We start from the raw sequence: 17,740 nt of genomic DNA, 5'->3' as shown, positions 1-17,740 counted from the left end.
AAGCATAACTGCCAGCCGGAGGCTGAACTGCTGTAGGAGAAGTGTTTCCATTTGCAGTGATGCTGTACACCAGACTTGTTTTGCTTGAGTTCAGAAGCTGTGATGTCCAATATTAGCTTGATGTACCCAAATGCTTTTATCAGAGAGTCCACATAGCTTTTAGAGGTGTAGATGGCTAGCTTGTCTGCTGGAGTGCAAGAATGCAAAAGCTTCTACATAGGCGATCTGTGGCAGGAGCAATGCATACCCCTAGGCAAAGCCATCAGTTTCTTAATAAACTCCTCCAGCCCAAAGCAGAAATGGAGTAGCACTATAGAGCCTACTACTACTGCCTAGATGACTATCACTGCAAAGTGGCTTTTCGGATTAAGCATCTGCTGTTATTTTATGCCCACGCTGAAATAGCACTGCAGTAAGAACCTGAGCCAGTGCTTATTAGTGGAAAGATTCCCACTGAATTCAGTAGGCTTAGGCACAAACCTTATGTGACTGTTTTGAAATAAAGCATAACATGGGCAAGAAACCAGCTGCAATTACAAGCCTGTAAAATAAAACAACAAATAAGCCTACATTAAAATTTCATGTTGTAAAAAACAGATGGAAAAATATCAATCTATTGTATGTTAAAGCATTTCATATTCTAAGCATTTCATTACTTTATGTTAATTCTGTTTTGTCCATAGGGGCCAGGAGAGTGCTGGAATTGTGACAAGTGATGGAGAGTCATCCCAGGCATTCAAAGTGCACAAGGTAAAATGTGAATTAATGTTGTGTAGGTGCCTAACTCAGGCACATGAAAGTTTGTTTTGGCTAGGAAACAGAATGATTAGAGGGAAAGTAACATGTTTTGATGGATTGTTTGGTTTTGTCAGTGATAGTATCTAACCCTGTTATTGGTACAATTTGTGTCTTAAGTGCATGTTTAAAACAAACATGCCAACTTTATGGTGGTGGGTGTATCCATACACACAGTGGCAGACACAGAAGTATCAAGATCAGTCTATTAATGTCACAAAAACTACCTACCAAAGTCACCCTGCACCTAAGGTGTTAACTCTGGAGATTCGGAAGAGCAACAATGCAACTTGAGATCAAGAGAAAAGAAATACCATTACAGGCTGTGCACAAGCAAGTGGATGACTAATTCTTGCCTTAGTGAGACTGGAGAAGTGGCAGCTACTTTACCCATAGGTAAAAATAAACAGAATAAAAGATTGAGTGGAGGCCTGAGAAGGTCACATAGTCTTTCTCAAGCTGAGAGAATCCCCAGGGATGTTAAACGGCATAAAACGGCCGTAGCCTCGAACGTATTATGCCAGGAGGATACTTGCACGCTCTGGGATATTTCTGCTCCTTCTGTAGTAAATGGTGGTTAGGAAAAAAAAAATAATCAGCCTGTTCCATCCTGGAAGGGGAGAGGATTTGAAATAAAACTACATCAGCAAAATAACCATGAGGCACTTCTTGATGCGTGTTCTCTGACCACAATCAGAAAGCGGTATGTCTTGGTGTTCAGAGGTCTCTGAGGAAGATTAATTAGCCTGTTCAAAGCAGTCCAAGAGTAAGAGCTGCTTTGCTGCAGCAGCATGTGTATCTATGCATGACTGCTCAATGCCTCATGCAAAATCTTGTTACTTCAAGCATCATGTTTGTTCCCTCTACAGGCATTTCCCCTCTCGTATCTGTTAGTTACAGCCTGATTCACACACACATACACACACTTTTAAATGCAGCTTTTCTCAACTTCAGCACTGTTATGTTTGTTCATTCCTGCTCCTGCTTGGGTTGCAGCTTTCCTTAAGGTTTACAGGAATTCCAGCTTCCTTTAAAGTAGGCTGCTCTATATATCCCATAGTAAAAAGTGTTTCTCAGAATGAACTAACAGCAGGTGATTTAGTAATTTGTAGTGTTTCCATGTTACTGAGCTGCAATATTTAGCTGTCATGCTAAGAATTTAAAATTTACTATCTCATCATAGCAGCTTTGATACTTTAAAAGTTGCAGAGCATGTGATGGCTTCTTTTATCCTTGAAATACATGTCTCAGCTCCAGCACTTTGAAACAACCACAAGTGTAATAAAGAGCTTGTGGAGTACAATTTATATGACTTGTTTAATCCTGGAAGTGGTGCTAATGTAACAAACATTTGGGTCTGAGTGTATCTAGGACTCTGAGTTCTAAACTAGTCCCTAAAAATGTCAGCATTTGAGATGCTGCTGTACTTGTTGTCCTCCAAACCCCATATGACTCTTCTTCATAGCAGAAACAAGAGTGGAAAAGGTTCTTGCTTCTTACTACTCATGTTTGTCAATAGTTTTTAAAAAAACATAATTATAGTATGAACTGGAACACCTAAGGCATGGGGGTGTGTTCCCTTCTGATTGTTGACAGCCTTTGACCACAAATTAATAGCCCTTGATAAAGGCTATTAATTCTTTGCTTTAAAATCGCCAAGAAAGACTCCTCCAGATTTGTCTGTCAGAGCCTTTCAGCTGGATTCGTGTAACAAAACATCATTGTCAGAGCTGTATTAGCTCAAGATGTGGAAAAATTTAAATCCCTTGCATAGACATAGCGATACCAGTAGGAGAAAGACTTTCTGATTGTTTCACACTTGGATATGCAGAATAATATATTAAGGTAGCCATTTACCAGACCATTATCATGTTCTGGCATGTGTAAGGCCTTGTATAACACATACATAAGATTGGGAATTTTTTATACTGATGTAATTTACGTTCACCATCCCACACCACTGCCATCTAACTCAGAGGAATATTTCAAACTGCAATTAAAAGATTATGTGCTTGTGTAACCAAATCTGGTTTAAAACAACATTGCTTGTTTAAGCTATTGCAGTGCTTAACTTGGCCGCATCCATTAACACCGGACCTGTGAACCGTCAGGATAAAGTTAGCCTCAGTAAAATAAGAGTGCATGGTTGCATTTCTTTATGTGCCTGAGCACATGACGTAGACTTCAGACCACCTTTGTGTCATCTGTGAGACAACAGATAATAAGTGATTTGGCGCAAAGTTTGCTGAACCACTAAAGCAAATCTGTACCAGTTTGGCCGTTTGAGGCAGTAACTTTTTATTGTGATTGTAAGTATCCTAAAGCCACATGTGCAACCACAGCCTCTTGGTATTCTGACTTTATAGCAGTCACAGCAGAAAATAGCCTAAAGCTGAGCTTTCTTTAAGCTTTTTCTGTTAAGCTCTGGAAAGAGTTCAACCACTTTCCTTCCCTCCTGGCCCATCCTGCTCTCTTGTTGCTGTACCTGTGGCACAGGCTGTGAACCGCTCACAGCTGCAGAGCTCTCCCATCTATCTTTGAAGGTCCTAGAGGAGTGTTACCCTGGGCTGGTGTGTGTATCACAACTGCCACACGTGATAGGGAAACCGAGCATAGGATGTAAATGTTTTCCACAGGCAGTGGCAGAAGCAGGAGTTTGTAGGAGGACCCGGAATTCAGTCTAAATTTCTACTTTGCAGTATTTTCAGACTGTTCTTGCTGCTATATTGTCTCTACATAGTGCCTGTTGTGAAAAGCACCTCCTGACGGCTGACTAAAAAGTTTTGAAGCCTTTCTGCTTTAGGTAGAAGGCAACTTCGCTACATGAAAAGTTTAAGTAAACAATAAAACCTCTTTAAAAAAGCTCTGCTTCTGACATTGGTAAGAAAGACCATGGAATCTAATAAACATTATCATGGGTCCAGATAAAAGTAAATCCTATATACTGCTAACCTGTAAAAGGAATTGTTTACATAGAATTTCCTTCTCACAACTATTTTTCTTCTTTGCCAGTCTTCTGGCAGTCTTTTTTCTGGTGTTTTCAAACAAGACAACAGTTCGGCAGTATTTTTCAGAAAATGTATTTTCGGTCAGGGAATAGATTGTTCCATGAAAATCCTCAGCACAAAAATTTATATTGCTTTCTTTAAGAACTACAGTAATGGGATCTGATGTATCACTGCGACACCTACTCAGCTTCTTTCTTTCCCATGTCTTTCAGGTTATTTGTCTGTCCCCTAAAGTTGCTTACGTTACCAGGAGAAATGAGGAAGTTGCCAGGAAAACAAAACCAAACAAACCTTTTTTTTTCTTTTTCTCCTGAAGGGAATGGGTCTTATAAATCATGTCTTCAATGCAGACAGCCTGAAGAAGCTCTACGTTTCAAACCTTGGTATTGGGCACACGAGGTACTCCACCTCGGGAATTTCTGAGCTGCAGAACTGCCAGCCTTTTGTCGTAGAGACTCTTCATGGGAAAATCGCTGTGGCACACAACGGGGAGCTAACAAATGCTGTACAACTCAGGAGGAAGGTTAGTACCTCCTTTGGGAGGCTCTGGCATCGTTTCTTTCTGAGTATGAGGCAGCAATGAGCCTTAAAGTCGTTTGCTATGACTTCCCTTAATACCAGACTTCTTGGGGTAGTGAAAGAGAACCAAAATCAAAATAAATCATTTTGGAGTAAAAATATCCTGGGGAAGGGAGCAATTTGTAACTCTCACAGGGATTCACCAATCCTCTAGACTGATGGTCACGTTCATATTGACCACATGAGAAAACTAACTCAGCCATAATGAAAGGTAGCTTGGCTTGAAGCTCTGCTCCTTTGCAGTGGCTGATAGAAGGAGCAAATCATATGCTTAAAATTAGGAGAGGCATAATAAGGCGAGGTGATTGTAATATGAAATGTCTGGTTTGGAATATTGTCTTTATTTGTATTTTTGGCTTGCAAAATTAATCATGAACACTATCAGGATGTAAACCAACAAATGTCAAATTTTGATAGTGTGTTTGGCTAGAAGGGTATGTGTTAAGAACCAAATTAAAATTTAGCAGATGTTTCATTGTGAAATCTCTTCTATGATATGTTCCACCCAAAAGCGAGGACATACTTGTGCATTGCAGCGAGGCAAATGTATAGCACGCCCAAAAGAACCTAGCCTGTCTTTAATGAGAGCCACAAGTGTGTGAATGGATGGGAGAAAAAAAAGTGTTGAGGAAATGTAGATGCAGAATCAGAGTTACATGAGATGTAAAGTGATTTCTAAAGATAAAAATTAGGAACCGTAACGCATACAGCATTGAATGGGTGGCTAGATACTTTGCAGATTCTCTTCTCCCTTAGAAGCATAAATACGCCAAGACAGAACAATTTGGCTGACTAGGTCTAGCAGACTTTAAATTGTGGGATTTCAGTTTTTTAATCCCACTCTGTCTCCCTTTACACCTCTTTTTTTTGTTGTTTCTTTGTGCCCAAACCATGCTTCTGCCCTGATTATCTTTGTCTGATGTAGGTAATTTCATATATTCCCTGGGATATCTGACCTCTCTTCCTAGAGCAAGCAGAAGCACAAAGCTGATTAAATGGCCCAAACATGAATTTATGCCCTGAATATTGGTGGTATTAATTTTGGTCGCATGTGGAGCAAAGGAATGAGATGCAAAGGGAGAAATGCAGTACCAAGCATAGGTGTTTGTACCAGGTCTTTTTACATCTTTGATTTTTTGGAAGAAAATTGACATTACTATGATCTGATCACCCGGAACACTGATGTTTTAATGTATTTGTTCATTGTACAAAGGTGCTGTTAGATTACAATCTGAGCAATGTTATATGGTGGTTTTTTTTAATGTTGGTAACACTTTTATTTTGTCTTAAAAGCTTATGCGGCATGGTGTAGGACTGTCGACCAGTTCTGACAGTGAACTGATCACCCAGTTGCTGGCTTTCACACCTCCTCTAGAAAATGATGATACAGCTGACTGGGTAGCAAGGTGAGGAGGATGGGTTTCAGAATCAAGAACAGCAATCTAATCTCAACACGATATGCAATTGTAAATGCACACAGCTGTTTGTGTGACATACAATTATGTTCACCTATGTCTCATTTCAGAATAAAAAATTTAATGAATGAAACTCCAACTTCATATTCATTGCTAATTATGCACAAAGACATAATCTATGCAGTACGTGATCCATATGGGAATCGCCCACTCTGCATTGGTCGCCTTATTCCAGTAGGGGACATGAACGGAAAAGGTAAACCATACATATATATTCATATACATATACATATATAAGTATATATACAGTTTGCCTGAAATCACTGATATAAGTAGTAAAAGCTATACTTACTGATGTGCAAGTAGGAATATGTGATGCAAACGCCAGTTTTGAAAATTCAAAATAAAAGAACGTTGGTAAAGAAAAAATAATTTGTAGAATGTCTGCAAACATCTTTCCTGTGCCCAGCAAAAGAGAATCCTAGTCACCTGATGACAGTGTCAGAATTATGCAGCCCAACTGTAATAGAATATTTGTAAAAATGTATTAACATCTCATCACCTAAACAGGAAAGCAAGGAAGAACAAAATCACAGAAGGGTTGAGGTACAAGGGACCTTTGGAGGTCATCTGGTCCATATCCCCTGCTCAAGCAGGGCCACTCAGAGCTAGTTACTCAGGACGATGTCCAGTCCAGAAACAAGTCTGGTTTCTTCTTTCTCCTGTAGTAAGGTGGCTGAAAAGTGCTGGATTATTGGCAGTGTATTTCTAAATTCCAAGCACTCCCAGTCACAAGTAGTATGGTAATGGAACACTATACAATCAATTTATAGGAAAAAATATTTGTGCTCCTGTTTAGCCTGCAAATCAACATTTTCCATGAAGTGAGATTAAAATTGTTCATTTGTATAAAAATAAAATAATTCAAAGGCAAAGTAAAGTAGTAAATGTTCCCGTGTCTACACAAAACTTGGTAATTTTAACCACAAGAAAAAGTATCAAGATTTTTTAAAAGCATACAAACATTCCTGCCCTACCTATATTACACAATTTGGTCTTTCCTGTGTCTGTCTCTGAAAACTCCTTATTGAAATTCAGTCCACCCTCTGTTGCAATCAAAAGAATCTATCAACACATTTAGCACAGGAAAAGAAGGAGTTTCTCAGGTGAGCAGAAGTAATTATGTATATCTAAAGGCACTGAACTAGAACTGGAAAAGTTAGAAATAGTGCAGAGATAACAAAGGTAGTTATCTGAATTGTCTCTCTTCATGAACTGTGAATGTGATGCTGTTACTGCCACTTCTGCCTAGAACAGGTTTATGATGTTTATCTTGTTGGGGGGGGGTTGTATTACAGAAACTTTGGAATGCTATACTTTTTAGTTAGAAATTACAACAGTCTTTAATTGTGCACTTAGCAACCTGAACCATAGCAGCCAGACACTGCAGCAGAAATGCAATTGCGGGGGGTAATGGTAACAAGAATTGTGGACTCTAACTTCAGTCTTTCATTTCAGGAAAAGATAACAGTGAGACAGAAGGATGGGTAGTCTCTTCTGAATCCTGTAGCTTTTTGTCTATTGGTGCAGAGTAAGTGCCCTGATTTTCACTTTATCTGAACGCTCTCCTCAGGCAGCAATTAAACATTAAACCTCAAATTGCCAAGTATCATAGTCTGTAACAATATGAAAGACATCAAGGGTTAGGTTGTTGAGCTATTTGGAGGGGTTTTTTTGCCAGTTTTATTTTTTGCCTGGTGATTTTCTTGAACAGTTTAATGTAATGAAATTATGTGTTCAGAAAGTAACAGTAAAAATTATTGTTGTAAAGTAAATGCCTCTTACTTGTTGCATTAAACCTGGTTACCTGTATAACTTTTTTAATTTAGGCCTAGTTTGCAGCAGATTCATTGTATTATAAAATAATTCTTCAGCTACAGAAAGGCTGCATTTGTACGTCGCAGACTGAACGAACCTGAGCTGTAGCATATGCCATCGGATGAGCCAGCCTCCTTGTCTGAAAAAAAATGATGGGCACATGAAACTATTTCCATGTGTGCAAACACCCATCAGAGCCAAGGAATGAGATGACATTCATGTTACCTCTCTAGCTAAGATACTCTGAAAAGAAAGGTGTGATAAAAAGAGAAGGCTAAGAAGCTCTTTGGGAGACTGCAGATTGTTCTTTAGAAGTTTGGAGTGGAAGGCAATTGTGAACTAGAGCATAATTAAAGTAAGAAAGATTGATGAGTGGCGTTCCTCAAGGAAATGGGTGCTGTTTAACATCTTTGTCAGTGACATGGACAGCGGGACTGAGTGCACCCTCAGCAAGTTTGCTGATGACACCAAGCTGTGTGGTGTGGTCAATATGTTGGAGGGAAAGGTTGCCATCCAGAGGGACCTCAACAGGCTTGAGAGGTGGGCCTGTGGAAACCTCAAGAAGTTCAACAAGGATAAGTGCAAGGTCCTGCACGTGGGTTGTGGCAACCCTGGCACGAATACAGGCTGGGTGGAGAGCGGATTGAGAGCAGCCCTGAGAAGAAGTGCTTGGGGCTGCTGGTGGATGAGAAGCTCAACATGAGCCGGCAATTTGCATTTGCAGCCCAGAAAGCCAACTATATCCTGGGCTGCATCACAAGATGTGAGGCCAGCAGGCAGAGGGAGGTGATTCTTCCTTTCTACTCCACTCTTGTGAGACCCCACCTGCAGTACTGTGTTCAGCTCTGGGGCCCCCGACATAAGAAGGACATGGACCTGTTAGAGAGTCCAGAGGAGGGCCATGGGCATGATCAGAGGGCTGGAGCCGCTCCCCTGTGAAGACAGGCTGAGAGAGTTGGGGTTGTTCAGCCCAGGGAAAAGAAGACTCTGGGGAGACCTTATTGCAACCTTCCAGTACCTCAAGGGGGCCTACAAGAAAGCTGGAGAGGGACTTTTTACAAGGGCATGTAGTGATAGGACAAGGGGTAATGGCTTTAAACTGAAGGAGGGGAGATTTAGGTTAGATATTAGGAAGAAATTCCTTATTGTGAGAGTGGTGAGATGCTGGAACAGGTTGCCCAGAGCAGCTGTGGATGCCCCATCCCTGGCAGTGTTCAAGGCCAGGCTGGATGGGGCTTTGAGCAGCCTGGTCTGGTGGAAGGTGTCCCTGCCCATGGCAGGGGGGTTGGAACTACATGATCTTTAAGGTCCCTTCCAACCCAGACCATTCTATGATTATGAAGAAGCATATTTAATCTCCTAATCAGACATTTAAAAATGTGCATTTGGGGCTAGACTAATCTGGATCCCTTTCAAATAAAAAACCGAAAAATTGCATTAAGAACACAACTATCAAATAAAAGGAAATGTAGAGTAAAATCAGGAAGCAACATGACTGCACTTTACAGGTCTTTCATTCCATTCTGCAGTGTTTATTGCCGGAGTGGCGTTCCGTGTTCTTTTGCTGTAACTTCAACCCTGTCTCTGTAGGAACTATTAGCTGTTGGTAACAGGGGCTTTCTCAAGACAATTTATTCTACATGTGGATAAGAATAACTGCTTTCTGAAACTTCTTCAAAATCTCTTGTTAAGAGAAGCTTACCATGTAGGACCATCAGCTGAAGCCTGTGGATTTTTAAAAAAGCAATTTTGTCTAAACATCTGCTGTAGGCACTGCTGCTGCCTGCTAATGCTAGTATCCGACCAGTGATTGACCACGGATTTGCTCATGTCTGATCTGTATCTCCAGAATATTTCAGTATTTTGGGATAGATTTAGATTGCAATTTTTATAATAGCCACCTGAGTAGTCACTAAAGTATCTAGAAAAATGTTTAATAAGGTTAAACATTGTAACTTAATAATAAACCTAATACTATTCTGTATTTCTTCAGATATAAGGATTCGAATGTACATTTCCAGTCAGCTATATGACATTCTGGCATAGGTGCCTGTCACCACTAGACAGATATTTCTCTAGATACTGGCTTACGGAGTGGGATTTTTTTGGCTACCATCTTTATTCTTGATCATGGTTTTTTATATTGCTTCATAATGTTATTAGCTTTCATAGAAAAGTCCTCTAGTATTGATCCAAGATGAAATTACTAAAATAAATTTACTCTCAATTAAGTCTGTTTGAACCTTATATCTCACATATAGGAAGATTAGCATAATTCTCTGGTACTAAGTATTAATTTACTGCTTTTGAGTATTAATTCAGACTTTTAGTAAAGGTCACTTGCCTTAGCATGTTAGTTTTAAAACACTGCAGGTCAAATCCTAAGATAGAAGCAAACTGGCATGTTGGAATGTTCAAAAGCATTTTTTCCTGTCAGTTGTTTATATTTCAATTTTATATTCATCTAGGTTCTGGACAGCTCTAAATGCACGTATTTCTCTTTCAAGGTACTATCGTGAGGTCCTTCCTGGAGAGATTGTGAAAATATCCAGATATGATGTCCAGACACTGGATGTTGTACCAAGACCTGAAGGAGATCCATCAGCGTTCTGCATCTTTGAATATGTTTATTTTGCAAGACCAGACAGTATTTTTGAAGGTAAGAAAATGCAATGTGCAGAGCCCCTCTCTAAATAGTGGGAGACGTTATCCTGGAGAACAATGACTCTAGAAAGGATCTGGGATCATAGCACGGTACCAGTAAATGTGAGCTTGCAGGGCAGGGCTGAGACAGAATGGGTTGGGGTTGGCACAATTCTTGAGGAGATAAAACTCATCAGGAGGAGCATGTAACATCACCTTCCTGTTTGGGGCTGTGCATATGGTCTCAGTCAGGCTGCCTGTCCTATGAAAGGGATGAAAAAAGCCACAAACATGATTAAGGTAGAGGAGACATCCCTGAAAAGTGAGAGACTTAAGAACAGATCTTCATTGGTTTTTGGAAAACTTTTTAAAAATTAGATTTCTGAAATAGGATCTGCAAAATAACTTTATTTTGGCATTTCCTTTGCAAGAAAGAAAGATGCTTTTAATGTAACTTGTAAATCTATGCATTATCGAAGTACTTAGTGTTGTCAGTCTAATGCTTTTATTATCTTTTCTATAGAAGCCCTCAAAAATTGTCTCAGTGATAAGATACTAACCAGGGCTCTCACACCCAACAAACAACTTCTTCTCTTTCTTTGGGCATGCCATTTGTTGATCCAATACAGTTCCCCACCCTTACAAAGCCTGCTTCACCCACATCCCTTTTTTTCATGATCACATTACACTTCAGTATCCTCCCTTCTTACATTTCTTAGTACTGATGCTGTGCCCTTTGCTGTGCCGCATCATCACAGCATCTCCAGTTCCCTCCCATGCTGCAGACTGTTTAGGACCTTAACAGCTTCTGGGGCCTCTTATCCACTTAATAAATTTGGGGTGAATTTTGCAAACTGTTTAAAAGTTAGTAAGTGGGCAGAGGCAGACAGCAGGATTGCACAGACTTTGCTGGAGAAACCAGCCTAAAAATAGAATATGCACATTATGAACAGGCAGGCTTAAGTTCTGCTTCTTTCCTCCTGTAAATAAATTTTGTAATATCTACAGGAACTTTAGTTATCTGGTTAGGGCAAACTGGATTTAATTCTCTGTGTTCTAACATATGAATGTTAGAATACATTATGGAAGGAAATAAAATATTACCTTGTGTGAGTGACTGCTTTGTAGTTCTGGAGTTTTCCTGACTTCTATGCCTGAAACTTGCTGCAGAAATGTGTACAGCAGGCTGAGGAAATTTGAATTATGCACACCAGGAAAAACACTTCTTGCTGTTCTTAGGTCAGATGGTGTATTCAGTCAGGAGAAGATGCGGGCAGCAGCTTGCTATTGAAGCACCCGTGGAAGCAGACCTGGTCAGCACTGTTCCAGAGTCTGCCACCCCAGCAGCTCTTGGTTATGCTCAAAAGGTAAATGTTACCAAGCATACTACACACACCTCTTTTTTTGTAATGGAGTATAACAGTATGGGCTGTTAAGAGTTTTGTATTGATAGCACTTTGTATCTTGAATACACTGAGTACTCTTACTGAGTCATCTGCACTTGTTTTTTCTGTCATTATGCCAGTATATTAAGGTATTTCACAGTTTTTTTGGTTACTGTGAAGTCAATACTAAGTCCTAAGGTTGCTTTAAGAAAAACAGTAACTGAGAATAACCAGTTCTTTAGATATTAATTTGATTTAACTGCCTCCTGTTTACAGTGTGGACTACCGTATGTTGAAGTACTTTGTAAAAATCGATATGTAGGAAGAACATTTATCCAGCCAAACATGAGGTTGCGGCAACTTGGTGTTGCGAAGAAGTTTGGTGTGCTGTCTGATAATTTTAAAGGCAAGCGAGTTGTTATCATTGATGATTCAATTGTGAGGGGCAATACAATCTCACCCATAATAAAACTACTGAGAGAATCAGGAGCCAAAGAGGTAAGTTAATTTTCAGTCAGTACAATACAGATGTAAATAGAAGACTGATGGGAGGGTAAAACACAGGGTTTTGTCTTAAATTGTAATAGACATTGTTTCTTTATTTAAAAGGGCAACTGTGCAAAAAAAATAATGGCTAGCAAGTATTTATTGTGAAGATAGCGTGATTTTCGGATGGTTCAGGGGAGAGGGGCAGGTCTCCATTTAGAAAGCACTCTGGCAAACAGAGAACGGAAAATAAACTAGTTCAGATCAGAAAATCAAGTATTGGTGTTGTATTCCTGACATATGTGTGACTTTCGTACTGCATTAAGTACAACCACACACTGCAGTAAATAGCACATGCCTTAAATCACGAAAGCACAATTTTTTTAATTGATCAATATTTTTTAATTGAAACAGAGTGTGCAAGTCTGTTGCTGGAGCAAAAATGTTCTGTATAGTATTGAAACATGTGCATCAAGGATTGAACACCACAGAAGAAAAGCAAAATCAGGATGGATCCTTTTAATAACATTAGGAAATACCATAAAAATAAACTCTAAAACCGTCTTTCTCCTGCTGTGTTGGCATCTGAAACAACTTTATTTTACTTTTAACCCTTCCACGGCTTCTGTGCAGTGCTGTGTTCTGTTCTTCATGATTATTTTGCAGAACTGGGACTTGGTTATTTTATTATGATCTGCTGACCTTCACCTTATAGCATTCTGGTTTTAAACTGTGTTTTTATTCAGGTGCACATCCGTGTGGCTTCACCTCCCATAAGATTTCCTTGTTACATGGGAATAAACATTCCAACTAAAGAAGAACTCATTGCCAACAGACCTGAATTTCATGATCTTGCAAACTATATAGGTAAATACTACTATTTTTTCCTTTTTTCTTTTTTTTTTTTTGAGAGTTTTTACTTGTATGTATTTGTTGTCTACATCAAAACAAAGCACAACACATCAAGGCAACAGTGGCAAAACCGACTACAAAATTGTGAGGTTGATACACTAAATCTCTGCATTTTGAGTACCCTATAGGTCAAACCAATTTAGCTACACACTTTTTTTTTTTAACAGTTAGTGAATTATATTTCTCCAAACAATAGAAAGCATTACAATAATTGCATAATCATAAGTTATAAATAAGGTTTCCAATACTTCCAACACAGCTTTCCAATACTTAAAGCTCCTAGGAAACTTTACAAGCAGCTACTGTAGGCAAAATACCAGGAAGAAAATAAGTGGTGAAGATCTGTCCTATAATGAAAATGTAGTTTCACAAGATATTCATATAAATATGTTTGGAATTTGCAAACACCCACTGATGTTTCTACAAATTGAAATTTATGTAAATAGTTTTAACTGCATTATATATTTCACTTTGAAAGAAATGACATTTGAAACTAATCAAAGAATGTTAAACACATTCTCAAAGCTCTACAATGAGTCATGTTTGCAACAGAACAAAAGAACCAACAGCTTCTGTTGGTTGTGATGTGGTAACATGCTCTTTGTCACAGTATCGGCAACAAAAGTCACGTGAAGGTTTGTGAGTGAGATCTGCTATATATGGTCTACTGGGCTGCAAAATACTTTAAAAAATGGTTGAACATAGCTGTGGTTACAGTTAGAAAACTGTAAACCTACATTTCCTCAGTTAAATACTTACTCTTACCATCTAATATTGCAATGAATTCTTTTCTCCCAAACTATTGTGAAGGCATGTTGAAATTTTTCAAGTTTGTAGGATCTCATTTTTAAGTATTACTCACAAAATAGTAAGAGTACATACAAAAGAAAACTAATGATGTGAAAAGGCTATCAAACTTTCCTACTGCTAGAATATGTGCATGAACTGCACACTGAATTTTTTCAACATGATGGTCTTCCCCTCCTCCAAGTCCCAGTAAGGGTTTGTAGCCCTAGGTGTTCAGTTTGGGAAGCATGAGCCACACACACATCTGTTTCCAGACCCGAACTGCAGGGTAAGTGGGAAACTATAGGGAGTTTAGGGAGTCTTAATACACACTCTGCACTTTGTTTCTGTTTTTGCAGTATGTGGACACTTTTGTTCCCAACCCAGATCCTTCCGTCTAGATTTCAGTGAGTCTACTCGCTGTATAGAGAGTTTGAGAAGGGTAAGGCTTACTATGGTCTGATAATTTTTCATATCCATTCTCTTTAGGTAAGGTGATCCACCTGGCGTCATAATCCATGCAGTAACGTGACTGTGTTTCCAAAGAGCACTGCAATTGGTACAATACTGCAGCTTTAATGGACAAATTCTTTATTTCTTTTAGGAGCAGACAGTGTTGTCTATCTTTCTGTGGAAGGGCTGGTGTCATCTGTGCAAGAAAGCATCAAAGCAAGGCAAGAGAATGAGAACAGCTTTAAAACCCAGAAGTCGCGTGTCGGAAAGATCGGCCATTGTACAGCATGTCTCACTGGAGAGTATCCCGTAGAGCTAGAATGGTGAACGGACATGAGCCGATCTGCTGTTGAATGTACCTTTCTCAGAGATGCCTTCTTGCTAATAGTCTTCTCACATTTAGGTAATATGGAAAGCTTATTACAGCTAACTAACTACTGTTACTAAAACAGATCTTTACGGTAAAGACTTACAGAAAGTCCAGTGTGCAGATGAAAACAATGTAAGCGGAATAAAATACAGAATCATATTTTTGGTGCACAGTTGTGCCTTCTATTTTCTCATACAATACTGTAAAAAGCAAAGTTTTTTTAATTATGTGGCAGTCCCAGAGTTATTTCGGTCTTGCCCCAAAAGATATCCGTTAGACTTGTTCACAATTACTTTGTCATTTCCAATTATCAAAGTATTAATGCAAAAGTATGTGAAGTTTGCTTTTCTCTTTAGGACAAATACTAGATTCTGAAGAATCAAATTGCTTCCTTAGCAGTTCTTGCTTAGGATTTTTAAGAACAGAAGTACCTAACTTTTGCATAGCTAAACAGCCTTTATTCATCAAGCCCTTTGTAACAGATTGATTCTATAAGCATAATGTCTAACATATGATTTTAAAAAATGAAGACTCAGGGAAATGCTCAGCCAAAAGCTCTCTAGTTTTATAACTTTATTTTTTTTTTTTAAGTCTAGTGTAATTATATCATCTTCATGTGCTTTTATCAGTTGCCAACAGGATGTGGAAGGAGAAAAAATACTTGGCACTGCCATTTTTTTTGTTTTACATCTTGTTTTCTCCAGAGTAAGTCCTGACAATTAGTGTGCTTTTCATATGTCAACATCCAAAGTAAACTGAAAAAGAAAGTAACTTTTCATTCTCAACAGTAAAAATGATATAGCAACTAAAGATTATGAGCTGTTTTAGGTATAGCTTTATTTTACAAAATTACTGCTGTTACAATAAATGTAGTATTTTTTTCTTTTTTAAAATAAGAGTTCTGAAAAACCATAAGGTATTGAATGCATTGTATTTTTTAACTGGTCATAATTAGACGGCTACTTGTATACATGAAGATCACTTGGACAATGAACCACTAGCTGAAAATGGGAAAGCACCTTCTGAAAACTATTGCAAATTTACGCACAAGTGTAGAAGTATTTTGTACACCTCATTTCTTTTCACTGAATACAAGCAACTTAATTTTAGATTTTCTATTTAATATTGTGTATTTTGGCCTTAAAATTGTTTGTGACACTGTTAAAAAAAGAAAAAAAAAGTTTTTAAGAACTTTTTCCTTCCCCATCATTTTTCATATAGTGGAAAATTTCAGCACTGGTGATTAAATTCAAAAGGGAGCTTTCTTACGTGGGATTTGTGGCAATTGTGCCTTACAGATGTTCGCAACACAAAAGTCCCAATTCAAGAAAGCATGCTAATACATTTAATGAAGTCAAAACTGTGCCGTGTGCAGTGGAGCCAGAACCTATTGCCTATGGGAGAATCTAAATTTTCATGAGCATTGGGCTCTTACTATGTGTTCTTCACTAAAGCCCAGATCTACGCATTGGGAGATGTAGTGGATCTCTTCTAATCAGCAAGTTTGTTTAACAGAAGTAACAGTTCATTTGGACAGTAAATCGAGCAAAAAAAGAACAGCGTGGAATCATGCTGACTGCCCCCTCTTCCAGATTAACCAGGGAGGAGTGGGAGAAAACAGAAAAAATATCATTAAAATTTTTCACCTTTCTTCTTTCCTTCCCTCAAAAAAGCAATAATCGTTAAAAGACGGGATAGTTCAAGCTCATAGGTTATAGATATGTGTGAGGAGCCTTTTCTGCTTAAGATAAACACGTACAGTTTAACAAGGCTGCAAGCACAGAAATCTATCAATTAATCTGAAATTGTTTATAGAACAGACTGTAAATCAAACTTGTGCAAATACTCTTTTTAACATGTTTTCAACAAAACGCATTTTTGAAATCTAGTAATAATTGCTTAAATGTGATTTGAGCATTAGGTGGCATAATTGTGATTTCAATAAAATTAGTTCTAACGGCTTTTTTCCCCCTCTATGTTATGCATATGAAATTACAAGGTCTGCTACTGTAAACACTGTAATTTTTAGATACACTACATGCCTATCTTTAGTACATATTTTTCCAAACCTTAAGTTAAAGGGGACATACTTTTCAAGTGTCATTTTATTCTCTGACAGCTGGACTTATGCTCCAGGTTACCAAGCCTTTTTTTATCACATAGAGCAGACACACACATGCAATGAGGATGTTGAGGGCGCAAACTGGTTTTAAGTGTCACTATTTGTATTGTTTTTAATGTTCTACTGTGAAACTGTTTCTGCTGTATTACCAATGTGCAACTGTGCCAAATTATCATTCACAAAATGTGACAAAGTAGAAAGCTAATATCTGAGTTCTCCCATGTGTAATATTAAAAATGGTTATGAACTGGTCATCTCGTTCCTTCTCCCTTCACTGCGGCTGTGTGGATCGGTGACTTCTTTAATAAAGTCACCTTGAAAGCGCCTCGAACCTGGAGCACATCACTTCGTGCCTTACATTAAGCCTCCCACGCCGGCACGCAGCCCATACTGCATTACTGCTGCCCGCTCCCTGCGCCGGCTCCAGCCACCCTCGCTCCCCGCTGGCGCCTCGAAAGCCCAGCTGAAGGGGAAGCGGGCGCTGCCCGCCCCGGGCCCGGCGCCGCAGCCCGGCCCGACAGCAAAGCCCTCTCGCCCTGCCCTGCCGCCACTGCCGCCCTCCCGCCCCAGCCCCCCGGAAATGACGTTCTCCCCCCGTCCCAACGGCGGCAGCACCGCCAGGAGGGCCCGTATCACCTGCGGGGGGTGTGTGGGGGGGATGGGAACGGAACACACACGACAGGGGGACAGAGACGAGTGAGCTGAGTGTGGCAGGGGCATCTTGCCCTTCACCCCGGCCACCTGTGCTTGATTTAGCCCCTTTCTCACGTCTGAAGAGTTGCCGCAGAGCTGGGAGGGCTTTGGCACACTCACCATTCCTCTCACCCTCGGGAAAAAATGGCGCAGCCCCACGCAGGCCACAGGCGCGCCGGGCGCTGCTTGTGGATGCCCAAACAGCGCGACGGCCG

The 17,740-nt window shown here is 39.5% G+C and overlaps 1 protein-coding gene and 2 long non-coding RNA genes across 3 annotated transcripts in view; 1 reads left to right on the top strand and 2 right to left on the bottom strand.

Annotated features, from left to right (window-relative positions):
• The window catches only part of PPAT (phosphoribosyl pyrophosphate amidotransferase), a 54,158-nt gene extending 37,074 nt beyond the window's left edge, over nt 1–17,084 (top strand). Inside the window, exons 2-11 of the mRNA XM_040596234.1 lie at nt 684–750; nt 4,120–4,326; nt 5,676–5,788; nt 5,908–6,053; nt 7,316–7,388; nt 10,183–10,334; nt 11,558–11,685; nt 11,980–12,201; nt 12,936–13,056; nt 14,492–17,084. Of these exons, the coding sequence (XP_040452168.1) occupies nt 684–750; nt 4,120–4,326; nt 5,676–5,788; nt 5,908–6,053; nt 7,316–7,388; nt 10,183–10,334; nt 11,558–11,685; nt 11,980–12,201; nt 12,936–13,056; nt 14,492–14,667 (1,405 nt within the window). The 3' untranslated portion in view covers nt 14,668–17,084. The remainder of the gene's footprint in view (nt 1–683; nt 751–4,119; nt 4,327–5,675; nt 5,789–5,907; nt 6,054–7,315; nt 7,389–10,182; nt 10,335–11,557; nt 11,686–11,979; nt 12,202–12,935; nt 13,057–14,491) is intronic.
• On the bottom strand, nt 10,286–11,551 carry LOC121089213. Its single transcript, XR_005828161.1, has 2 exons — nt 11,423–11,551; nt 10,286–10,580 (listed from the first exon to the last, which is right to left on the bottom strand). It is a non-coding gene; the product is annotated as an uncharacterized LOC121089213 (long non-coding RNA).
• LOC121089209 lies at nt 12,305–17,725 on the bottom strand. The gene is made up of 2 exons (XR_005828158.1): nt 17,574–17,725; nt 12,305–12,417 (listed from the first exon to the last, which is right to left on the bottom strand). It is a non-coding gene; the product is annotated as an uncharacterized LOC121089209 (long non-coding RNA).
• Nucleotides 17,726–17,740: the final 15 nt, after the last annotated feature.

This window comes from Falco naumanni, chromosome 1, assembly GCF_017639655.2.
Source record: "Falco naumanni isolate bFalNau1 chromosome 1, bFalNau1.pat, whole genome shotgun sequence".
Classification (NCBI taxonomy): Eukaryota; Metazoa; Chordata; class Aves; order Falconiformes; family Falconidae; genus Falco; species Falco naumanni.
This window is presented reverse-complemented; position numbering and strand designations above follow the sequence as displayed.